The following is a 25853-nucleotide window of genomic DNA, read 5'->3' as shown; positions in this document are numbered from 1 at the left end:
CTTTTTCCATATAGATCATGTTGCATCAAAAACAGATTCACAACATTCTCACATCTGCTTAGTGTTGAGAAGAATTTTAATTTTCTGAGTGTTTGGTATCAGAGTACTTAAATGTTCAATACAAGATACCTTATTACACAGGAAAAAATATCATTACAGTGTTAAAATACAGCAAATTGGGGTGTTTGTAATTTGTAGATGAGACATGAAGTATCATTAATACAATCCTACTCCTGGAGAAAAACAGATACTAGTGTAGTCTTCAAAATAATGTAGGGAGAATTGCCTTGAATTTATTTTTACAGCCAAAAACTTAAATCTACCTACTTCTTAAGACCTTAACCACCTGTTAAGACACCACTGTTTTGGTGCTCATCAAAATTTGGCTATTTAAGCTGGATTCATCACTACAAATGTCCTCAGACACTCATCCGCTCAGTTTTCTACACATACAAAAACATTAGCACCAAAGGCTGGGCTATTAAGCCCACCTATATAGCATCTTTCTGCACCTGAAGCAAAGAAAACTTGCACAAATTGAGAAGTTAAGCACATGGCTATGCTTTAGTATTCCTACCATAGTTTCCAGATACAATTTTACTGAAAATGGATTAAAACCTCTTAAAATGGATTAAAACCTCTCAAAAGCTTTGGTCACACCTTCAGCCATATCCTCAACCACTCTCAACTATGGAAGTTGGAAGAAGTGCTTAAAGTGACTTCATCCTTAGCCAGCTGCATTAACAGAACTACATCCCCACGATTTTAGTCCACATTTAAGCATGCTAGGAGTTAATTTGCCTCACTGGAATTAAAAGGGAAAGTAACCATTAAATTTATCTTAGTGAAATACCCAAGACTATTCTTCACAAATGCTATCTATTCAACTGCAGGTGTTAAAATAGCCTAGAATCCAGGATGACAAATTAAATCTCAATACACCCCAGAGAGCACAGAAATTAGTTACAGATTCAATGACTTTCTGTACTGTATCTGAACAGTTTATTAGAAAACAGTTTCTGAATGATCCTTTTATCACATATGATACCCTCAAACAAGTTCATGAACATTTAAATCACACTTACATTACTGTCACATGAGAAACAAGTATATGGCAATTGACACATTTTAGTGGTGGTCTGCAAATTTATGAAGAAACCTTTGCATAAAACTACCTTCCTAGCTATTGTTTTAAGACTATTGTGGAGACGAGAGAAGTTGGGTTCTATCATTTCAAGAACTCTGTTAACAGTGAAGATGCTGGTAAAGTATGAATGTTTAATAGCTTTTTCCTAGCTCACAAGGTATGATCAACTAAAACCCTAGAATACTTGCTATACAGTAAACTGGAAAAAAAATTTTAAGGACATGTCTTGGTAGTCTATATTACATACAGGAAAGTTTATATTAGAATGACTTATGCAAAAAAGCCTTATTTCACCAAGATTAATCTTCAAAAATACTTGCCTTTTAATTTGCAGAGCAGCACACCTATGGCTTCTAAAGGGACCAGAACAATGACTAACCAACCTTTAGTTTAGATGACTAAGACATTCTTCAGTAAGACACTATCCAGAGAAATTATTTTACTTTGTGGTCCTCGTAACTTGGCTCTTTGAGATGTCACACTTGCATTAAGGGTAACTAACTCATGAACTATAAGCATGGATCAGTTAACCTAAGTAATAAGGGAAACGTTTGGAAACCATTTAAGCACTATGAATAAGTAAAAATGGGGAAGGGGAGAAAAGGGTAACAAAAGTAAGAAGAGTTGTCAATCTCAATATTTAAGGTTAAGACTTGGTCTTTTTTTGTTTGTTTCCTCCCCTCTTCAGTACAATGTTTGACAGTGAAATCAAAACAGTCCACTTTGCCTTCTTTACCACACTGTCCTGCAGGCTAGAAATGTATTCCCAGTAAGAGTTCTTTAAATAAAAAACAAATCCTTTAAATGAAAACTTAAATTTATTTTGAAAATTTTAAGTGTCATTTCTATCAATTTAGACACACTGACATTATCAGATCAGATAATTTACAGTGACTCACAGATAGTTTTGGCTTGTACATTCAAAAGTTAAGTATTTAATAGCTTTGACTTGTATTTCCAAACCAGAAACACTAAAGAGCATTTTATTTTACCTTTCAACCATCTTTGTTAATTAACAGACTTCTGATACCTGCTGTACTGGAAGAGGAACATAAACACCACCAAAGGAATTACTTTGTTTGAATAAAGTGAGTACCTTAATTATAGCTCCAGATTTAAGACTAATTCACTATAGCATCAAAAGGCAGTGCTAAGTAGAAATATAAGATAACTTCAAAATATATTTTCTTCAGGTGGATTATAGAGCTTGACCTGCTTGGGAAGCTTCTTCATGAAGATAAAAGGTCTTTCTATCCATTGTTAACATCATACAGTCTTAAAGTTAAGTTCTGTCCAGTTTTCATAAATATTTTGGAAACAGTTATACAGGATTTCCTTGCTATCTTTGTATTAGCGGCTAACAACAATTAATTTACCTTTTTTATTTTTAAATCATGATTTTGTTGCTTACTATAATTTTTTCTCCCACTCTCTAGCAGTCACTTGAAACTGAATAAACAAGCACCTGAAGGGAAGGGATTTGTTCTATTTGCCCATTTGGGCACAGGCAGCTCCCTTCAAGAATGCGCAACATAATTGTTTTCAAGTGAATGGCAGACCTTCTCCCTCTAAGGGGGACAGCCTCCCATTACATATTTTAGAAGTTCATAAACCCTTCAATTTGTAAAAGCAATGCAAGCTCCAAAGCCCTGAAAAAAGCTTACAAATTTTAGAGTACAACTGTTATGATATGCTGACATAGCGCATATCATAGCAAGCTACTTAAACACAGATTCCTTTGTATACTCCTTTATATAAAAGACTGGTACCTCCTTAAGTCAGCAAGTAGCACATCATGAAAGATCTGAGACCACAGCTACACCTTTGTGCTAGACCCAAGCACTTTTGCTTGTATTAACTAATTGCAGAAGGGGGGAGTGGTAGGTTTTGTTTCATAAGAGAAAAAGCTACTTAAGTCTATGTAATACATTCCCTCCCCCACCTTTACTTATACTGTCCAACGGGACATCATTAATAGTGTGCCAGGAATGCTCTACCTCCTGATTCCAGAAGTCTGCTGCATTTCAAGAACCATAGGCACGCTCCCTGCTCAGGAACACATAGGGGAGGCAAAAGGGGAAGAAAAAAAAAAGTGAAAGGTCCATTATATTACAGTTTTAGAAGCTATAAGAAACATGTATGCAATCTTAATCTTCCCTGTTAGTAAAGTCTGTTAACCTAGTCAATTCACATGTATAAAGATATGCATCTCAACACCCAATGAAACAACTGTATTCACAAGCCTTTAAAGTATACAGAAAACTCAGTTCTGTCCTCTGATGCTGTTTCAAGTTTGTTTTATTAACTCTTTTGGATGACTATAAATAAGTGTTTCCACTATGGAAAAGAAAGTTAGCACAGTACATTTTCATGACTGGGGAATGGATTTTCTGAAGACATCTTCAAAAGGGCAAAAGCTTAGAAAAAACAACCTGAATGTTGAATTCAGTTTCTTATAAAGTCCCTTGTAAAAATAAAAAAAGAAAAAGAAAAAGTAAAGGAAAAACCACAAGGCCCAGGATGATTTATTGCTTTTCTTCAGTTTTTTCCTTGGTCTCTTTCTTCTCAGATTCTTTGCTCTCTTCCTTTACAGAAAGCTCTTCTAGTTTTTCAGCAACTTTATCAGCACTATCATTTTTGTCTGTGCCTGCTAAGAGATTGATTAGACAAAAAAGTTACATACACGCAATACTGGTTTTTCTTTTAACACAGGTTAACAGAAAGGGTAGAGGGATAGGAGAAAAAAAGACAGCTGATATTTAGAATAAGAACAAAAGTGGAAAAATTTCCACTGACCACTGGAGTGATTCATGCTGTTTCTTTTCCTTCAGTAATTATCTCTGATGCCAGAATCCACTTGCACATTTTAATTACAAATTGAGGGCCTAATCATAGTGACTAAGAAATATGTAATACTCAGTCAAAGTCCCATTGTTACCAATAACAAACTGCACACTGCTTCCAGTCAAATAAATTTCATCCAAATCCCCAGCTTCGTGCCTATCTTCAACCAAAACACAGGCTTCCCAAAAGTCAAGTTGCCCAGTTCAGAACTACAACAGTTAGGGAAGTTTTTAACACCGAACAATTCCCACCTAAATATCTTGAAGAGTGCTGACTGCAGGTTGCTGGTAATCTCTACTTTAGGAGGATGGAGATGTTTATTTTACAAAGTAAGATACACTGTCATGCAGAAGTTACAGAAGTTGATGCACCAAGCCATTAAAAAGAGAGACTTGTTACAAAATGCTACAACTTGGAACATGTTAATAGCTCTAGAAGTTAAGTGTTCTACTTGCATTATTTTATATATATATATTTGTGGAACTTTGAGAGTAAAAAGGAAACAGAAAGGAGGAAATACCAGGGCAGTTGCAGTGTTCACAGCATTTACATTTTTGTACTATACATCACAAATGCTTCGGTAATAACCTTCCCCAAAAAAGCAATGTCCCAAGAGCAATTGTAACAGACTTCTACATGAAAGAAGCGTTTCTCACACCCGTGAACTATTACTTTCGCAGACAGAAAAAGCACCTGAACTGAAGACTGCAGTTCGGCACAGAGTGAGCCTGCTAGAAGGCAGTGATACTCCATGGAGCTATCACCACCCAAACACTAACAAGAAATGGCATGGTACTACACTTTCAGATTTTTAAACTTACCCTTCTTCGCTCTCTTGTCTACCTCATTTCTGCATTCTTCAAATTTTGCCTTGAATTTCTGTGCATCTGTTTCAGTAAAGATAGAATATATCTTTGTCAGCTTTATCTTCTTGCAACACTGAATACTTTTCCTCAGATACTTTTCTTCAAGAGTCAGGTTTTTTTGATATTTTTGAAAACAAAGCTTGTGGGCATTTATAGAGTAATCCAATTTAAATTTACACAAAAAGCCACAAAATACTTTAATTGCATCTTTTTGTGCAGAGCCATTTATTTTCTTTGGCAAGTCTAACAAGAACAGCGGCATATTTTGCACATTCAAAATGCTTAAAATTCTGGAAGGAGATACTATGTAGTCTGTGCAACTGCCAGCTGTCCCTGGCCTAGAGGAATGAAAATCTGATGTCAGAGACTGCTAATGTGACTAACTGTGCACAAAGACTGAAGATTAGCCTTGAGCTACCACCCTTATCAGCTATATTACATCTCTGAAGGACCTGCAAATCTGTACCATATCTTAAGGTCTCAGCATCAAGTACTGAAGACAAAACCTTTCTCATTAGCACAACATTCAGATTCAATACCAAAGACCAAGACTCAAGTTACATCTGACTATAACAGCTAAGAAAGCATAGTCTTCATCATGTTTTGGTTAAGTCACTGCTTGAGTTAAGTCACTGCAAGCAGTTTATCAATTAAGTTACAATACATAATGTTTCCACACAAATAATCCAAACAGCAAGAAACAAAAGCTCACCAGGCAAGGGACTTTAACACCAGAATTATAGAGATGGTAATTTGGTATGTCTACTTTGACTGACCACTTGAGGTCACTGTTGCCCCACAGAAAATTCAGAAGCCACTATGAAACAAGTTTAGGAAGTATTTACTTATTTTACATTATAAATCTTTTTTTAAAGATACTTGAAGAGGAATCAAAGGGCATACCCATGTCTGTTCACCTCTTTTCTTTGCTGGTGCTGCAAAGGGTAAAGAGGCAAAGAACTACTCCATTAACAGAGAAGAGGAAACCCTCAATAAGCTAAACAACTTTTATCGGAAAGACTCTTCAAAGACAGGCTTATAATTACCAAAAACCTTTCATTTCATATTTGATTAAGAAAGAAGCAAGCACCAAGCTAGTGGACCAGAAAGATGTATTTGGCTAAACAATATGATACTGAAGATTTGAGGAAAAGTAAGAAAGCAAGATATACTAGAGTCCATCCTGGATACAGGGAGATCCACCCAGTGGGTATGTGAACACATGGTAGTATCCCCCTCACAGTAGCTACCATCTTGCCTTCCCGTTCATTCATATGCTACATCTGGATATTTTAGACCAGGTCAGGACACAAATATCATTAAAAAGTCAGCCTACACCGAGAAGTTTGGTACAAATACAAAAAAGGAGGAAAAAAAAAGCTGAGCTGATTGCACCACTTCATTAGCAACTCAAGGCCTTAACTCTCCAACAGTTCTTAACTTCTTTGGAGAGTTAACACCAGAAAAGACAAAAACTGAAGGAGGTGTTTTAAAATATACAGCCACTTTACCACCATCATTATTTCCTCAAGCACGTAGGCAGAATAAGAGGCAGCTAACCTACTAGCCATTTATTGTGGTAAGTAGTAAAGCAGGACAGGAAACATTTTTCCTTTCTCATTTTGCATCTTTTTCAAGAAGAGAGAGGAAAAAAAAAAATCTTTGATTCATTCCTAAGTATGAAGTGGTGGGGAACCTGCAGCTTCGTTCCCCTCTACTAGCTGATCCACATGTAATTAAGGACCTACTTTCCATTCTGGTAGTCAAAGTAGTCACCCCTCCCCCCCAAAAAAGGACTAGTATGAGAGTTGGATTCAATTAGCACATTCCACTGAGTAGGTTTTCCATTTAATGAAAACAGAAAGATATTATATACTTCATTACAATCAGATGCTCTGCTAACAGAGATGGACCACAAAGATCAATGTTTCCTTGTTTTTAATGCAAAAATGTTATCTTGATTAGAATTGAGCACCTGCGATTAATTTATGCAGCTTGCTTTCATTTATCTCTATCCTACAGGATTACTGCTTTGAGTTTTATTCTAATTAGCATTACACTTGCATCAAATGGTTTAAGTTAGAAAAGATCCTAGGGCAAAAAGCTCTATAGATATTACTGAAGGCCTAATTTAGTCATACGTGTAGACAAACAGCACAATAATTAACTGACTTCTCTCAGATAAAGCACTAATTAGCTCATTCTCTATGTAGTGATAAGATACAGCTACAACAGTGGTTTACAGTAGTATTTAGCCATTCAGTGTAACATACAGTAAATAATTAAGTTCAGTGCCAAACCACTCACTTTCTGCATTTAAAAATCGGATTGCCAGAAGTTCAGGCTTAGGGCTTTCATCTGCAAAGTCAGCATGTGTGTTCCAGACCCATGCCCTGTCACTCCCAGCATTAGGCTTCAGCTCCATTAAGGGTGTGACTGAAAAGAAAACATTGAAAGATGTACAGATCAGAATAGTAAATGTTTCCCACACCAGTCTCCATAAGTCTTACGGACAGCTAACTGTCATGCTTACATAAAATACTTTAAACAGAATTACTTCTGGCTATATAGAAAAACAATGGTGCCCAAATATACTTTTATTTACATCCTCAAGTAACATGATGCAAGACCATTTATATATAAAAGAATACTAGATTCACTACTGTTCAGTTAAGAAACCAAGTCTGATTCAATTGTGTTTTAAAACAGATGGCTGGTATATTAAGAGAGCAGCAGCCACTAAGCACAACTTTGAGAAACAGTCAAATGGTTCAGGTAAAAAAGGCACCCAGAGATAAAAAAAATAGCTTTCTTTTGCATACAGGTAGTATATACTACAAGAAATGATTTTAAAAAAAACAAAGTTATACCTACAAATAGTCATCTAATCAGGTTCATTTCTCTCTCCATCAATTTAAAGCTCTACTACAACATACTACAACATTCGGCAGTGCAATAAGACGTGCACAATGTATTTTTAATTCATTTGTTCCTTCCCAGTGATAAGCCCACATAAATGGAGCCCTTCCCCCCAGAGATACTATAATTACTTAACCTGGCTGATTGGAAAAGTAGGAATATTACTTCTTGCATTACTTTAAGCCTTTTTACACTGTACATATACATGGTTTTTTTGCAGACCCCTGGATCCTTTCTTCAATCCAGGAGAAATTTTAGACGTTCTACTCACTTTCTTGCATTTAGAGATCATATTTCATTTTACATAATGTATTGCAAAAATAAAGTCCTCACATCTGCCCTGTGAATAAGTATAAATTCAGTTAAAAAAAAATCTATACTACAAGCAGCTTTTCTAGGAAAAAAGCTCTAGTAGCATTGACATGGATGCTATAAATTTATCCATTTTGACCAGTTTTCTATGTGTCACAATTATTTTCCAAAACAAAAGCTTTATTCTTATCAGTTGGTGACTATACTACTTCTGTTATTTCTTTCACTGGACCCAAGTCCTCTAAACAGTTTCACTTCGCCAAGAAATTTCTCCAAAAAAAGTGAGGATTATTGCTTTTGACTTCAGATTGGTATTAAGCTATCTTGAGCTATTTTCTTCAAAAGTTATCTAAATGTAGCTTAACTCTACAGAATACTATACTCTTAAAACAGTATTACTGAATTAGGCCAATCACTGCTGGTCACATTCACTCTCAAACTTCCATGTCTTGCCATTTCATGTTTATTTTTATTCAAAGAGGATCAAAGGAATAAACCCCTCCTGCTCCATCAGCTCTCAAAACACATTCTTTTTCAATGAACTAGCTGAATATACCACATTCATTTCAGTTTATTTCACAAGCAGAGAAAGGCAGCTACAGATTAGTTTAGCACCTCAGTAGCTGCTTTCTGATGTTTAGGCAATTGCTTCTACTAATTCAGTAATTTGTCTCAAAGTACTAAATTATTATACCATTGCTTCCTTTCATCTTTTAGGAAAAGAAGCCTGCATACACTGATTTCTTATACTAACTGTATTAAGGCCTACATTTTCTACACTCTATTGCTCGTTGAAAAAACTAAACATCGGTAGCAATCACACAGTCTACCCCAGCTAAATTTAAACATGTCTTAAAAACACTTCAAGTTGAAAGGAAAAAGCCAGCTTTCAGACTCAACGTTGTAGGATTTCACCAAAACTGCAGTTTCCTTCTGTTAATAAAAATAAGCACTCATGTTTTTGATTATTATAACCTACTTTGTGTACACAGAGCAAGAGATGATTATAGTTATGGTCTAATACAAGTTGGATGCCTGTTAAAGACATACAGCAATTCTCTAACTGCTGCTAAAGAGCTACTGGGCTGGTACTTTACAATGCATCATTTTTCAAGGCTAGTACTTATTTCTGCTTTAAAAAAGTTAGTATAACAATATGTAACATACTATAATGGTTTGCACAGATTTTTAGGGTTTTATCCCTCCTCATGAGGAGGCGAATTGTTCCCTTCTCCTTGTGCTTCAGGAGTTTTACATCACCAGTTCCTCGTTCTTTCCATTCTGGAAGGTCATTTTCAGATGCAAATCGGAATAGCTTTGCTCGCCTTGAAGAGGAGAGAATTAAAGACATTAGCCTGCATGCAGAAGCTTTTATTGAAATAGCACACTCACCTGAGTAGTACACTTTTTTTTTTAAGCCACACAGGAAAGAAAAAAAAAAAAAAGAGTCCTTTACCATGAGGACCCCTGATCTACTATGGCATATAGCCTTGGAAAATGGTATTATACAATCAAATTTAACAACAACCTATTAGAAATTATATACTATCTACACAAAAGTTAAATAGGTTCTGGACAAAATTTCTGGGGATGGTGCAGGCAACTTTTTAAATTAAGGTAGCTAATTAATAGCTTTTACTATAACTCGAGTTTCTTCCTATGTTTAGGATACAACTGTTACAGTCAACCAACAGTATTTATTAATTCAAGAAATTGAGCAGTGAGGACTCTTATAATTCCAAGCCCAATGTTTGATCATCTGTTAACAAGAAGTGCCTTGCCCTCTAGAATCACTCATTTCCCTTCAACTCCAAAAACCTAATTGTTGCTATTCTTCAATCAGGAATAAAGGAAGCTTAGTGTTGCACTGCAGTGCAACATAGCTACTTTAAAACATCACTCTAACACTCAAAGAAGTCAGGGTGTCAAAGGAGAAACAGGAATAGTTTGGGAGATTAGCCAACGCTGACCCAAGAGACAGTCTGTGGAGCTCTGCTAGTGAAAGTGCTTCGGACACTACTGTAGAAATAGAAGCATCTGCTCATGCTACAGGATCAAAAACAAAACAAAAAACCTTACAGAACAAAACAAGACACACACACTTCACCTTCATGCAACATTAATTCCTTGTAGGTGCATCTCAGATAAAAGCATAAATTCTATGTTGGTCCTTTATGTGTAGTAGGGAAATGTTAGTATTGAGACACTTGTTTTAAAAGCTTCATAAGTGTGGTCTTAGTAAGACAGCCCTAACCAGAAGGTAACAATCTTTAAAGAGATGTTTAGGAAGAAGTCAGATTGTTATACTTCTCTATACAAGAGCAGGGAGTAGAGGCTTGTAAAACACCAGAGAAAGCAGAAATTGAAGCAAGCTAGACCAGCAGATGCTCTGATGCAGATGAACTACTTTGCTCCAAACCAAATTCTTCTCAAGTCCAACTAGCACTCAGGACGTGATTCCCCCAATGTACTCACACGCTTCCTTAGGCATACCATGTGTCTTAGGCAAGCACCTTTGACAACGGGGGATACATGGCAGCAACCCTACACACTTCACCTTTTTTCCAAGATTTGTTTTATACTGTGATAACACATCTACAAGTCTCTAACTATAAATCTAAGCTAATGTTTTCCTTTAGGCTAAGCTAAACAATATCAACCCAGATTCATAGTGTCAGCTTCCTTGTATTGTTCCAGACCTCAATGAGTTTCTTGAGATATTATGACTAGTCATCCCCCCCATTAAATCTCTACCACCACAGTTAATACTAATCAACTTAGATTATCACTTCATATACAGCAATTTCTAATAAATTATCTAGCTTTTCATAAAACATCCAAGAGTTTAAGCTTTATAAACATTTAGATAACATACAGAAATATTCTACTTACATCTTAAAAAGTTCTTCCTCATCCTCTTCCAGAGTCTTTATTTCTTGCTCAGGAAGGGAAACTATGGGTTCAAACTGAGGATCATGGTTAGAATCATCTGCATTTTCAGTTGAAGTATCATGTTCCTCATGTGTTTCCTGAAAAAAAAATGCATATATTTTTTATATACTATGTATCAAAAAAATCTGAAGTACCTGCATTTACACTTAAAATGTTCAAGACTACTCAGCAATTAGAATTAGAAACTGAAATACCCTGCTGCCACAAAGCAAAATCAGTATAGTTCAGAATAAGTTACTTTCAAGTTGAAATACAATACACTAAAAAAAAATTGGTGGTCTTGAGGTGCTAGATGTTTTTACAGTCTTACCACTCCTATTAATTGTGTAGAGGCTTAGCCTTGGAGAAATAGCCCTTGATTATAGAAAATCTTTTCTTCAAATATTTTTACTGTATAACGTTTTATAGTACAAAAGCACTCCTAGTTATTGGTGACCATTGAAGTATCATTACTGGGAAAAAAAAAAAAAGCAACCACCCACCCCAGGTTAAGGAACATATTACATCCAGAAGGGCAACAGAATTTAGTCATTCTAGTCTTACATATTACAATCATCCACAATCAGAGGTATTTTTGAAGCATAGCTGCAACATTTATGGAGTCATTTAAGCATTTAGCTTTAAGATTACATACTTCAGGCAACTTTATCTTTAATTCTAGCTAAAATAAAGAGTTCATGGTTAAATGGTCAAGATACTTAAACAACTAAATAGGAAATAGTATCAGCCACAGCATTCATTAAGCTTAAGAAAAATTTTTAGTATGTGAATGTTAAGTACATGAGATACATCTCTAATACTTCATATAAATGCACTGTTAAAAAGCTTTCAGTGGTGAAGCCCAGAAGGAAGATTCATCTGCAAGTTTAATGAAGCCACAGTTTTCTCAGGACAAGAGAATTTATTTGCTTTTTTGATGTTTTTTCTTCCTCTGTTACTAAAATAACAGTTTATATGTCAAAGATGCTTAATCTTATCTTATTTTCACTTTATAGATGAAGGAATTCGCTCTTACAGGCTCTATTGAGAGCATACTTTACAGGTAGGTACATGTTATGCATAAAGTAGAAAAAAATGGCTTTGTTCTGGCTGCTGAAGAAATAAAGAAAAAAAGGAGATTAGCTGAGAGATGCTGCAAAATAGTTTTTGATTATGTCAACAACATGGTACAAGCTATCACTGGTTTTACATCCCCAGTGTTCCAATAGGTTAGAAAAAAAAAAAAAGAGGAAAAAAAGACATTAAATCACATCAAGAAACTGGATAACAACATAGGCCGAACTTTTATATATTGTTTTCTCCAGTAGTACGAAATAAATCCCGTACACGCACCATCGTTTACTCTGTTCCAATTCGTGATAGAAGCCGTAAGAGATGCATAATTCATAAAAACCACTCATGAGAGAAAGCAGACCACGCTATTACGGTGAGATCCCGCCCGGCCGCGACATAAAGCACGTGGGACGGAGTCCTTTAGCCGGGCCCGGGCACCAAGAAGGGTTTAGTCAGCCAGGCTGGGGGAGGGGCGGAAGGAGGGAGGAGGAGGAGAAGAAAGAAGGGACAGGCAAGCGGGGAGAGGAATTACTCAAAAGCTCCCGAATCGGAAACTACAGCGGTGGCGCCTGCAAGAGGCTCCGCCAGGGCCGACCCCGGCGCAGGGAGGGCCGAGCGAGAGAGGGAGCAGCCGGCCTCAGCCTCCCGCCCTCCGCCGCGGCGAGGGGACAGGCCCCGAGGGAGCCACAGGAGGGGCCCGGGGCGGCCGGACACCCCCGGCCCCGCGCAGGGGTGAGACGGCGCCCGCGCTCCCCGCCCTGCCGCGACCAGGCCCGGAGCTCGCCCGGGGCCTTGCTTGACCTCGGGCCCCGAGCCCGCCGCCCCCCTAGGCCGCCCGTCGCCTCAGCGCCCCCCCGCCACCCCCCACCTGTTTCCGTTACTCTCCCGCGCCCCCTCCCCCACCCCGGCTCGCGCTGCCCCCCCTCCCCCCCCCCGCCAGGCCTTCCCGCTCCGCCGCCCGCCCCGCTTCCCCCGCTCAGCGCCCGCTGCCCTCACCTTGGTCTCCGCCATGGGGCCGGGCGATGGCGCCGCTGCCGGCCGGCTCCCTCGCTCGCGGGCTGGCTGCCTGCCTGGCTCCCTCGCTCGCCGCTGCCGCCTGGCCGCCGAGTTTCCTGCCGCGCGCTCCCCCGCCCCCTCCCGCTCCTACCTCATTCCCGCAGCCCGCGCCGCCGCCGCCGCAAGGCCCGATGGGAAACGCCCACTTTCCCTCGGCCCCTTTATCCCCTCCCCGCCCCCATTGTGCCGCGCGCGCTCCGCCCGCCGCCCCGCGCGCACAGCGCCGCCGCCCCCGCGCCGCGGTGCGCCGTCCGCCCGCCCGCCCCCGGGGGTGCCTCTCGCCCTCCCTCCTCCCCCCGGCAAGGGATTTTGCCCCATTCCCCAGGCGCCTCCCATCGGCCCTTGCGGCATGGCGGCGACCATCCCGCGTCCCTACCCAAGATGGCGCCCGCGTGCGTGGTAGAAGGGAGAATCACTTTAGTGTCTCTATTAGCCGTTTTTTTTTTTTAAACGATATATATAGCCCCACATGCGAGGGACGGTACCTATGGAGGGCAGCCGCAAAAAAAATAAAGCTCCCGTTTTCTTTTTGAAACGGGCTGCCGGTGACGTCACGGCCCCGCCCCGGGGAGCCCGGCGCGAGGGCACGAGGCAGCGCGAGGTGCGCGCGGTTCCGCGGGGGGGGGGGGGGGAGGCGGCGGCGCGCGGCGCCTGGCGGCAGGAAGGGCGATGCGCGCCGGGGTTGACCTGGTGTCCGCGCTGAGGCGGGGGGCCGCGGCGCCGCGCTAACGCCGGCGTGTGCCCCCGTCCGCAGGGCTGGCGGGGAGCATGGAGGAGGAAAGCGGTCCGCGCGGCCCCGAAACAGTCGCGACGCCTTTGGCTGAAGCTAAAGACACGGCCGAGTCGGAAGCCAAGCAAGATGGAGGCGAGGGGAACCAGGCAGCGAGTCCCTCAGCTCGCCCCGATGTGTACAGATACATTAAAGGAGACTTGTTCACCTCTGAGATCTATAAAGTAGAAATACAGAACCTCCCGAAATACATCGGGTTTAATGACGTAAAAAAATTTCTTGCCAAATACGGACTCAATCCGCATAAGATAAAACTTTTTGGAAAACAGACCTTTGCGTTCGTGACGTTTAAGAGTGAGGAGGAAAGGGACAAAGCTATGAAAGTTCTCCACGGAGTCCTGTGGAAGAGCAGGCACTTGAGCGTTAGGCTTGCAAAGCCCAAGGCTGACCCAATTGCGAAAAAAAGGAAGAAGGAAGAAGAGGAGACTGAGATGAGAGAGGTAAAGCAGCCAGCCCTGTCAAAGACCGGTGAAGAGGAGCCTCTTAGTAAGCAGATAGCCGATGTGGTGACTCCACTGTGGAATATGCCCTATGAAGAACAGCTGGCAAAAAAGAAGCAAGAATGTGAACAAGTGCTGCAGAAGCTGACAAAGTAATGCCTGTTTGTAAAGCTACTGTAATTTTTACAAGACTTAAAGGAAGTTATGTTGGGATATAGCTAAATTTGAGCAAATCTCGATCTCTAAAGTAAGTTAGAAGCATATCAAAAAACAAATCCCCTGACAAAGTAAATGAAAGTTGTCTGTGATGCTAGGACTGTAGCCTGCTCCAGCTGACAAAACTTGCTATATTATTCATTGGTCAGCTTCAAGCTAAGTTAATGGGTATTGTTTTAAAAACACTTGTTTCATAGGCCTATGCAGAAAGATGTTTGTGTCCTTAAAGTCTGAAAGAATTTGTCAGTGTCAAATGATGTAAGAGGTAATCTGCAGAGATGGTAAAATACAATTAGGATTTCCTCTTAAATTAATACCCTCGATTATTAAGTCCAGTCTGATCTCTGTAGATCAAAATATTGCTCCTATCTTTCTTCACTTACATAAATTAAAATTGGTGTTTTATTGTTGCATGGTTACATTTATAAATCTAGTATGTGCCTTTATAATTACATTTACCGTTCTTGTAATAATGGAGCTTTTTTGCCCATTTAAAAATTTTTCTGGAAAAATATTCATCTGATAATGAGATAGCTTTTTTTTGTCCTAGGCAAAATATACATACATATTGTCCTGTGCAACTGTTAACCTGACTCAGTTTTTCTAAGTGTATACGTTCAAACTTTTGTTTCTGATTTGGGCAGGGAAATAGGAAATAACAACAGAGCGTTATTACCTTGGTTGTTCGTGCAGAAGCAGAAGTATAATAAAATGTGTTGCCCAGTAGAGGGAGTGAAAGCATCACCATTGCAGGTAATCAAATCCCAGATGTAAGTATGAAACGGAGTTAATGAACTCAGGGTTAAATTAATTATTTGATCTTAAAAGGCAGTGGACAAACTGAATATTTGTATTCATCTTGTGAGGAATGATGAATTTTAGACATTGTTGCCTTTCATATCAGTAGTTAGTGGAAATATTTACTAGAAGCAAAAGAATAGTTATAATTAACTGGATATTCTAACTTTAAAATGAGTATGCTCTCCCTGGAAGCTTGCTTTGTAAGCTAATACAGACTTTCCTCAAAGAATGTAATATTTTGTTTTTAAAATAAGACCTACTAAAACCTTTCCATTACTGCTGTTATTTCTCGTACTTCAAAGTCCATGAGTGTTTTCCATGTGAAGTGAAATGTCCTGTGGCCATTTGCAAGTACATTTGAGCATATGAGGGTTGTTTCAGGATAAACTTGGCATGTACAAAGAAGTGCTATTCAAATATTTTATATAACTTTATTTTAAATCTAGACTGAATATCGCAACAAGTGTGAGTTCTTGATTGGGATTGGTGTAAATCAAGAAGACAAAACTGTGGGTTGTCGTCTTGGCAAATATAAGGGTGGTACATGTGCTGTGGTGGAGCCGTTTGACACTATTCACATTCCTGCTATTGCCAAAAAAGTAGTAAAAGCTTTTCAAGACTACATAAGGTGAGCCTTTGATAAAGTGAGTTATCTGTAATGGTTTTGATCTCTTAAATACTCAAAGAAAATCATAAAATGAAATATTATGAGAAACTTAGTTTTTGTTCTGAGCTTTAAGACCTAATGTACACTAGTCTCATTCTTTAGCAATTCTTAGATACTTACATTTTGTGCCTATATCATTGCGTATTTTTCACTTCCATCTGCTCAGTCCTTCTGAGATGGAGAGGCAGGTACCAGCGTAGCACAGCTTTAATGCAAACAGTTAGACATCTAAGTCTACAATAGAAAGTGTCTAATATTTGAACCCTTCTTCATCCACTGTAAAGAAAGCATTACTCACAGAAAGATGGTTTTTAAAGATGAATAACAAAGGTCAATTGTTTGCTTGGCTGATTTAGAGAAGAATCATCCTGTAAGAGGCACAAAAAAAAATGTAGTAAATTTCTGAGTAACAATGCTTTTGAAAGAAGGAGAAATTTCTTTAAAAATTATTAAATCCTTAAATATTGAGACCCAGGAAGAATGCTGAAGACTAAAAGTTTGAACTTGGTACAAACCACAGAAGCCAGTGAAGGCATTTATAAAAAATGTGTCATTCTCTGAATGTTGTGAGAAGAAGCTGCCCATATCCTATCAACAATTTTGGATTGGTTAAAAGGGATTGTGAGAATTAGAGGCAGATTATTTTGCATTAGGAGATAGGATCTATTTGTCAGTCTGAGGTTTGGTGGGTTTTTTTCCTTAAATAAGATTTGGAAGTCATTCTTTTTTTGACAACAAATCAATGAAGGCTCTGTCTGTGTTTATGGTTTTGATCACTTTGCCTGGTGAGCTACTTTTGTGTAGATAAACTATTGAATGTCATGCAAAAAAATAGTTCTCTGTTCAGTAACTGAGCTTTTGAAAATTGCAGGTCAACTCCTTACTCAGTTTACAGCCCAGAAACCTACGAAGGTCACTGGAAGCAGCTCACAGTCCGTACCAGCAGGAATGACCACATTATGGCAATTGTTTATTTTAATCCTCAGGTATTTAAGATGATATATAATGTGCAGCCCTGCCATACAGCTTTAAAATTACATACATTTGATTTTATGAATATTGCACATGAAAAAGAAATAGAACTATTACTTTGTGTTGTTTACCTTGCATCAGTACTTTTTTATTTAGATTAATCTGATTCAGGCAAATAAACAAGATTAATGTACCTATAGAAGGTATATACTAAATCAAGTCTCCTATTTCTTTAAAAAACTAAGATTATTATTCTTCCTGCTTTTGTATGAAACTCTTAGAAATTAAGTAAAGAAGAGCTAGCTGACCTGAAAATCTCTCTGGCAAAGTACTTTACAGAAGGGATGGGAAAGGACAGTGGTGTTACTTCTCTGTACTTTGTGGAAGAAGGCCAAAGGTAAGAGAGGTTTTGGCTTTATTCTGGGGGATTCTCGTGGCTGAATTTCTTTGTTTGCAACAGAACAGTAGGTAGTACTTCTACAGCATTATTTTTTCTATATCTGTTACAAAGAAATAGCAGAACTGTTATACATTTGTTGAACAGTTACTCACCTTTGCCATAAAAGACCTCTGAAAATTCCTGTTCTGTTGTTTTAATTGCTCACTGGGTAAAAGCTGAGTTTTGGTGGGTGAACCCAGTTGTGGCTATCAAGCTGTAGAAGCATTTACTATAGTAGAAGAATATTTATTATTATTGGCAAATAGCTTCCATCTCCTTTCTTCATCATTTTATGTGTTTTTTCATCTCATCTCTCCTTTGTAGAGCACAAAGCCCATTCTTCATCTAGAGATAGTGTATGCCCTTTTTGATTTCCTCAATGGAACAAGAATTGTACTCTGAAAGAAAAATTGGTCAGGAAGATAGTCTCTTAAAGACTACAATAAATGTTGGCCAGCTGTGAACTACTGCTTAGTTTGTAGTATTACAATTTGTAAGATAAATCAAACTTAGAATTTAACTTACAGTGTTCTCTTTGGTGTAATTGCTATAAAGCATGCTATTCATACAAGGAATATCAGACTGTAGTACTCTAAAACTGCCAGGTATCTGACCACTAGTAGCTTTAGTTCAGCTCTTGCATTGTTACAGTCATTCCCACCTCTTTTCATGAGTTGAAAGTTGATGTATGCATGCTCAGATTATTCTTATTAAAAGGTTTGTGTGTACTAAGTATGAGAAATTCTAAATTAGCTTTTTGGAAGACTAGAAGGTGTAGTCTTTTTTTCTCTAAGTAAACTTTTATTTCAGCATACTGTACATAAAGTGTAAATGTTCTGGGTTTTGCTGAATGTAGTTTGCACTACTTTTTATGACTAAAGCTATGATAAAAATTGTAGTACCAGACATGCTTGGCTACCTTTTTTTCTTTCTCCCCCCCTGCCCTTCCTCAGAAAATCTCCCAATCTAGAAGACTTGCCTTTGGAGCATGTGGCTGGTGATAAGTACATATATGAAGAACTTCTTGGCCTGAAATTTAGAATTTCTCCTCATGCATTTTTTCAAGTAAGGATGATCCTAAGTTGCTAATTTAACTGTATTTGCATTATTGCATTTAAGGAAAAGAAAGAAAGCTAGACTAGCGCAGTGTTAACAAGATATTATATAATATACTGAGAGATCTAACCTTTTATATATTTGGTAGAATGAAATACCTTTGCGAGTATTATGTTCTGCTGTAAATACTCAGTGAACAAGTGAAAGTTTGATGGGTGCAAGTTGAAGATAACTTTTTTTTTTCTTCTCACTAGTTCAGTATTTTAATATCTTTCACCTCCTGTTGAAGGGCAACCTTTAGGTAAACAGAACATGCAGTAGCCAGTTTTAAGAATCTTCATAGTACTTTTTTTTTTTTGTTTTCCTAAAACATAATTCTTCCCTTTTAGCACTTTTAAGCCTCACAAATAAGCCAATTCTGTTGAAACAAAACCTAAGTGCTGAAGTAGGGAAAGAAGTATGTTATCACCTGGCATCTTAAATTTATTGTAGATAAACCGTATTTTCTGTTCATTGTCTTAGATTTTAAGTTACTAGGTGGTGGGCTTTGCTTGCCCTTTGAGACAGAGAATACACTTAATCCCCAGGCACTGGTTTGGAAAACTTCCTTATTATACGTTACTTTCTTAAGCATAAGGTGTGATTACAGCACTTACTTTAAAGCAGCTTTACAAACAAGGTGGTAATAAAGCCTGCTGAATGTGTTGTCATGGTTGCATCCTCCTGTTCTCAAATCTTCAGTATTTACATTTGTGTTCAAGGAGAAGAAGTATTTTTAATGCCCAAACTTCACTTCATTGCTTAGCATTTTGCTTGATTATTTTGATTGTTGTCCTCTTCAGTTTTCAAACTTACTTTTTAGGTACTGTGAAAAAAGTCATGTTGTTACTAGAACATAGATACCAAAAGACTACTTATCAGAGAGAATTGAATGAGACTCTTAATACATGCTGGTCTAGGTCAGTTGTACATGATTATAATTTTACATGCGAAGCTGACTTGAAGAAGGAAAAGGAAAACCTGTGTTCATAAGACTCATTGAAACACATTTACTGTTTATGAAGAAGTAGACCCATTTGACATGTAATTTTACAGGTAAATACACAGGCTGCAGAAGTTTTGTATACTGCCATTAGGGAGTGGGCCCAACTGAACCAAGAGAGTACTGTACTTGACATTTGCTGCGGTACAGGAACTATTGGGATTTCTTTGGCAAAGGTGAGTAACTTCTTTTTTTTGGACATAAATCTACTTATAAGTTAACTTCAAATTTTTTATTGTGCTTGTAGTGAAAGAAAACACCTGATGTGCTTGAAATGAAACACATCATATCTTCACCTTAATTCATTTCTAATGAAACTTCCTGCAGCTGTTTAGCAAACTCATGACAAAAGCTTACCCTTGTGTTGAGGAGCCTAAATTATCTTGTAACTAACTCAGTCAAAAGAGACAAGTAGGATAGATAGATTCTAGTAAATTTTGGCTATCTCTGCTTATTAGTTTGGGCTGTTTTGGCTTAAAATTTGAATAACCGACATTTCCTATACTTTCATCATGTATAGAACAGAGCTTATTAGAGCACTTAAGGAAATCTGGCCCCAAAAAAGAAACCCCTTGACATAACTGGAGTCTGTCATGTACAGGTTGGGATAAATGGTGTTCATCCCACAACTTCAGTCTAAAAATTCCCTATTGCACGGGTCCCTTCTCAGCCTTTTTTCTGGCTGCAGGGCAGTTCTCTGATCAGGTACTAGTCAAAGTTAATGTAGTAGTAGTAAACTGCTGAATGCTATGAATGACAGCTGAATTTACATTTACGTACTGTCAACTGATCTCTTTCCCTTGATTCTATAGAAAGTAAAGAAAGTTATTGGAATTGAACTCTGCCAAGAAGCCGTGCAGGATGCCAGAGTGAATGCCCAGATTAATGGTTGGTTAAGCTAAAATGCTGAGATCTTTCTTTGTTAAGAACTGTAGTAGTTGTATGCCTGGGTCCTCTTTATATTGCCCAAGAAGTTTGGAATCACATGTTGTTGGTAGTAATCTTGTCCATTTTAACCATTTCATCTCTCTTGAAAATAAAGAGCCAGTCGATCTCTGTGATCCATTTTCCTGTTGACTAACATTTTATATTATATATATATTTTATATATATATATATATTTTTTTTTTCCCTGCGGAACATTTCAATGTAAATGTCAAACCAAGCAACAGTCACCCTTAAAACATTATGGTAGCCATTTTTTTGTGTCTAGATACTGGAAAATGCTCAGGTTACTGCTGTTTAAATGATCTGAAGCACCACTGATTTTTAGGGTAGACTAAACAATGTGTATTTTCTAAGGCATCAGACATGAATATCCAACTTGTGTGTACTGTTTAAAAGATGCTTGGACTGGAGAAGTATTCTGATTTTTTTTTTTTTTTTTGTAGAACTGAATAACATTGAATTTTATTGTGGGAAGGCTGAAGATGTTGTTCCTTCCTTAATTAACGTATTAGCTCCCCAGAACCTGATTACTATTGTAGATCCACCACGAGCAGGACTGCGTAAGTTTACCTTCTTTAAATGTTAAGTCCATTCTCTTAATTGGTATTTAGTGCTGTAACACCTAAGAAAACACCAGTGTAATAAACTGAGTGGGAGACTTCAAGTATTACTTGAAGCAGGTGGATATTGCAGCAGTTTGTTCGTTCATGTGGAAATTTAACTTGGGGGTTTTTCTACAAATCCACTGATGCATGCAAAACCAGCAAACATCTCTGTCTTGGTTTTGGTCATCTAGATTCTAAGGTAATTCTTGCAATTAGAAGAGCTGAACACCTGAAGAAGCTCATCTATGTATCCTGCAATCCCAGAGCTGCAATGAATAACTTTGTGGAGTGAGTATTTCTTGTATTAAATCAACTAAGTAAATGCCTAAGAAGAAAAATGGGCTGCAGCAGGGGAATGGAGGGCTAAGGTTGGTGCTTTTTTTTTTTTTTTTTTTTTTTTTTAAATGCCAACTTCATTAAATTTTACCTTTCACCATACACGGTTGACTGCTGCTATGTAGCAAGCCTAGAACTGTATTGCCCAAAACTGAATAATAGTGGGAAATACTAGAGGCAGTAAATAACTGCATTATGAAGTTTGAGAAGCAAAAAAACTTTCCTGGAAGAGCAGTAGTGATGAACAGTACACTAAAATGTTAATACTCTACTTTTCTCTCCCACTCCTCTACTTTCCCTTTCCTATCAAGTCTTTGCCGGGCCCCATCCAATCGAGTCAAAGGAGCCTCTTTCCGTCCCGTTAAAGCAATGGCTGTGGATCTCTTCCCTCAAACCAGGCACTGTGAATTACTGATATTCTTTGAACGGGCTGAATATGCAAACGGAAGCTCTGCTGAAGCAATGCTTGATGCTACTCAAGTCACAGTAGCAGGATGTGATTCAGAGTGCTTGGATAGTACCAATCCAGCTAACACTGATGCAAGCCAGGCAACTTCTGTAGATACAGATACTGCATTCAGAGAGAGGGAATCAACTTAACTCCTGTGAGATGCTTTCCAGAAAGCTAGTTTTGCTTGTTAACTGCTTCAGTAACATCGTTTCTCTAACATCATGGTAATAAATCTCTCTACAACACAGCCGTTGTAAGCTTTCCAAGTTATTTTATTGTAATACTAATTAGAATTAAATTTCATTATGTACTATTAGGCCATATCCTGATTTTCTCCTTCTATCCTTAAGGGAAACTTAGGTGCATGAAATAATATATATGGTGGCTGTATCACTCTTTAACAGTTGAAACAGTTTGAGTTAAGATATTCCACAAATATATTCAGATACAACTATTTGAGAAAGTTAAGATGAATTTTAATGCAACATAGTCTATTCCAGGTTGAGTATAATAGACTATACTTTAAGCAAAGGCTAGTGAATAGCTGCTATTTATCAAGAACTAAGCAGTTCAACAGATGGGAGGACATTGTAGGCTGTCTGAAAGCAGCATCTAATTCCCAAAGCAAGTAATCTTGTTCAGGGACCTATAATTGTCAGTACTAACTTCCTTCAGCTCTGCTAAATTGTCAAAACATTGCAAATGTCTTTTGAATGAGCCCTTAAAGATTTAGCAATCTTAAGTGTTCAGTAAATCTTTCACTTGCTAAATCTTCACTAGGAAGTAACAGGGTCTCCATTTATATTCTAGTAAAAATGCTGTTTTCCATAGCTGAGATTGGTTTCAGTCAGAGACTGCTCTCTCACTGTACTGTCACTGACAATAGAGTAAAGGCTTTCTTAGGTCATTTCCTACAATGCACAAGTAAAGCTGGGATGATTTCAGTCTAGGTACACCCTCACCTATTAAAACTTAAAGCCAGAATAGACACTAGACAGGGGCCAGCGATCTTAGCAGGAACTACAAAGAAAGTTTAGGTGCTCCACTCCCCTCAGGAATTCAGTGATCTCAGGGATCATTTTCCTCTCAGACTGTCAGTAAGTCTGAGTGGAGACTTTTAATCAAATAATTCATGTTTCACAATGATCTCGTGGAAGTTCTATACCTCTGTTGAGGCTTTTTGGTCCTGTAATAGCTGTAAAAAGTCTACCTCAGCCTCATAGTGCATTTATAGAAGAGCGATGTCTAATTCAGTTATTAGTGAAGAATGAGAAAGCAGCTTGAAAGTAACAGGAGTATTACTTCAGCTTGTTCTGTTGTTGAGAGGTTGTAACTAGAGTACTTCTGAACCCGGTGCTTCTTTCTCCCAGTTCTCTGCCCTAGACTCAAAGGATCTTATCTCAGATACGTTCCCAACTGTTTTACCCACAGGTCTGTGCTGTAAGAGGAAAAGACAGCTGTATTTAATGCAGAATTTTAACAGAATAAGCACGTACTGAAGACACCCAGGCCATAAGCACAAGCACCATTAGTGAGCAGTACTTAGTACCAGGCCCAGTACCATAAACTGCTGCTTGTCATGGTACATAGCAGGGGAGAAAATACACCTCTTCGAGAATGCTATGATCACACATGAGCTCATCAGTTAGGATTAATACTTACGTACAGATGTTCAGCACCTAGTATTAATTTAAGAGATCGTGATGCACACACTGCAGAATAGACAACAGCACTGACTGTTACAAGGAATTATCATTTTAAAATTCAAGTTATTGAACATACTTCTAATGTGCATTTAATGCAGGTTGAACAAAAAAACCCTGTTAGTACAGAGCAGGGACTCACTAATACCCCTTCCCTTCTGGTTAGGCCTGTGACACCAGATACCAAAACCAGCAGCTTTAGATTGTGTTGTTTCCAACAGCGATGATACTTAAGTAAAAATACAAATTCTGATTCAAGAAAAAGCTTTGACTCAGTTTCATCCCAAGTGATCTTTAACCATGTAAACATTCAATTTCTTACCAAAAAAGTGATAAATAGTAAGTACTTCCCTAACCAGTGAACCAGTACTGATTTCATTTCTATTTAAAAATACCTACAGGAATGAATGAAAAAAAATTCCTTTTCTAAATATGCTTACATTATCACAATACTGATCAGACTGCAGCATTTTTATAATATCAAACTTTATTGCTCAAAACTAATTGTCTGAAAAATACACATGTAGTACTCAAAGACCAAACACATAGGCTTATATGATTGTGCAGAAAAAAAAGCAAGCAGAGGCTCAGTGAAAATGAGGCTTTATAGTTGTACTAATTTAGCACTGGCATCAAGCAACTGCACCCAATACAATTCATATAGCAACCATTGTTATCTACTTGGGCAATAAGAATGGATTTTATTTTGTTTTTCACTTTCCCTTCTCAGACATACCTCAGAATACTGTAACTGATCATTTTATTTGGTTAACAACAGCATGGCTTCTTGCACTTCGCATAACTTCCCACAGGAAGTGAGGAGGCTATTACTTTCTGAATTTTACTCCAGAATCAAAGTACAGTCTAGAGAATTAATAGGATGTCATGAGGCTTTTAAATACTTGATGTTACAATATGTATGTTTGTATAAAGCCTAACAGCATCACAGGAAAGTGGAAGTTTACATACAACAGGTAAGTTATGCATAATAGTCTTTCCAAGCATCTGAGTACCCAGCTACTTCATCAGTTTTGTTTAATAAATATGTAAGAAAAAGCTGAATGACTGGTGTTTAAATAGGTAGCATCTGACTATTCACTGGAAGTCACAGTAAGTTTTCCATCAGTACCATAAAGATTTGAATGCACACTAATTTAACCCTTCAAGTCAATATACCACACTTTTGTCAAGAAGCACATAATATGCAAAGCAAAAACTGTCTAACTCCCAAAGGATGGAACTGTTCTTAAATATACACTCCATCCCTATAAAAATACCCATCTTTCTTGGGATACGGGAGGGATAAAGAACAAGTATCAGTGACAAAAGCAGCAGTTGTTTTATGCATTCATACAATCAAGATCTAAACCTTTACAGCCGATTACCTAGAAAACACAAGAGTTACAAGACAAGTTTAGGATACATCTTGAATCACACTGTAAGTGTTCATGCAGAAGCTGAAGTTAATGCAATGATCTATCCTCTATCACAGCAGCTCGTGCTTATGTGCAAATGCAAGACTGTTACACTCCAAACAATAGTAAACATTAAAACACAAGAATACTTCACAATGACAATAAACAGCAGTTAAGTTGTTTGTTCCAGCAGTTATTGCGCTATTTTCTGGACATCTCTCCAGTTAAAGGCTGCAGCAAGGTCTAATACCATCCTTTTTCTTTTTTTTTCTTTTTCTTTTTTTTTTCTTTTTTTTTTCTAGAATGCATAATATGTTCTAAGCTTTGGTTCACAATGAAATCTCTGGATGTTTTAATTAAGGGCAATGGTCACCTTGTGATTCAGATAGTGGTAGACTGAGGTAATACAGCAATCCTCTTAAAAATAATAAAAACAAATTTGTAAGTGAGGCATCTATGGATATTCTGCAGGTGACCTGCAAAAACATTGACATTCTGATTTCAGAAAAATAAAGATCTACAAGGGTGATTTGTCTTTTACAGTGCTATCCAAGTACAGATTTTTCTGCTGAAAAGACATAAGCTGAAGTAAAACCTACCTAACACAGTTAATACATTTAGGCATAGAAGATATAAGCCCTGTCTTTATGAGGAAAAAAAATAAAAAAAATCAGAGACAAACAGCAATCACTGTTTGTCAGTACCGCACCAATATTATATACTTTTCAAAGATGGAGATTTATTAAAGCTATACTAAAAAAAAGCAGAGGCAGTGTTTTTTTGTTTTTTGTTTTTTTTTTCTTAGATAGGCCACTTCTTTAAA

General features: G+C 38.0%; 2 protein-coding genes and 1 non-coding gene across 3 annotated transcripts; 1 reads left to right on the top strand and 2 right to left on the bottom strand.

The window, feature by feature from the left end:
- Positions 1 to 1946: 1946 nt before the first annotated feature.
- Positions 1947 to 13259, bottom strand: RANBP1 (RAN binding protein 1). Its single transcript, XM_067307292.1, has 6 exons — positions 13090 to 13259; positions 10981 to 11117; positions 9256 to 9413; positions 7165 to 7293; positions 4813 to 4878; positions 1947 to 3797 (listed from the first exon to the last, which is right to left on the bottom strand). The coding sequence occupies exons 1-6, from the start codon at positions 13102 to 13104 to the stop codon at positions 3673 to 3675; spliced, it is 630 nt and encodes a 209-aa protein (XP_067163393.1). The 5' UTR covers positions 13105 to 13259; the 3' UTR covers positions 1947 to 3672.
- Positions 4592 to 4723, bottom strand: LOC136993591 (small nucleolar RNA SNORA77). The gene has a single exon (XR_010885965.1). It is a non-coding gene; the product is annotated as a small nucleolar RNA SNORA77 (small nucleolar RNA).
- On the top strand, positions 12323 to 22159 carry TRMT2A (tRNA methyltransferase 2 homolog A). The gene is made up of 12 exons (XM_067307291.1): positions 12323 to 12825; positions 13904 to 14531; positions 15240 to 15348; positions 15843 to 16024; positions 16935 to 17049; positions 17317 to 17432; positions 18428 to 18539; positions 19626 to 19748; positions 20385 to 20460; positions 20964 to 21080; positions 21317 to 21413; positions 21773 to 22159. Exons 2-12 carry the CDS (start codon positions 13918 to 13920, stop codon positions 22059 to 22061), a joined length of 1950 nt encoding a protein of 649 aa, XP_067163392.1. The 5' UTR covers positions 12323 to 12825; positions 13904 to 13917; the 3' UTR covers positions 22062 to 22159.
- The last annotated feature ends 3694 nt before the right edge of the window (positions 22160 to 25853 follow it).

The sequence above is a fragment of the Apteryx mantelli genome, chromosome 17, assembly GCF_036417845.1.
Source record: "Apteryx mantelli isolate bAptMan1 chromosome 17, bAptMan1.hap1, whole genome shotgun sequence".
Lineage (NCBI taxonomy): Eukaryota > Metazoa > Chordata > Aves > Apterygiformes > Apterygidae > Apteryx > Apteryx mantelli.
This window is presented reverse-complemented; position numbering and strand designations above follow the sequence as displayed.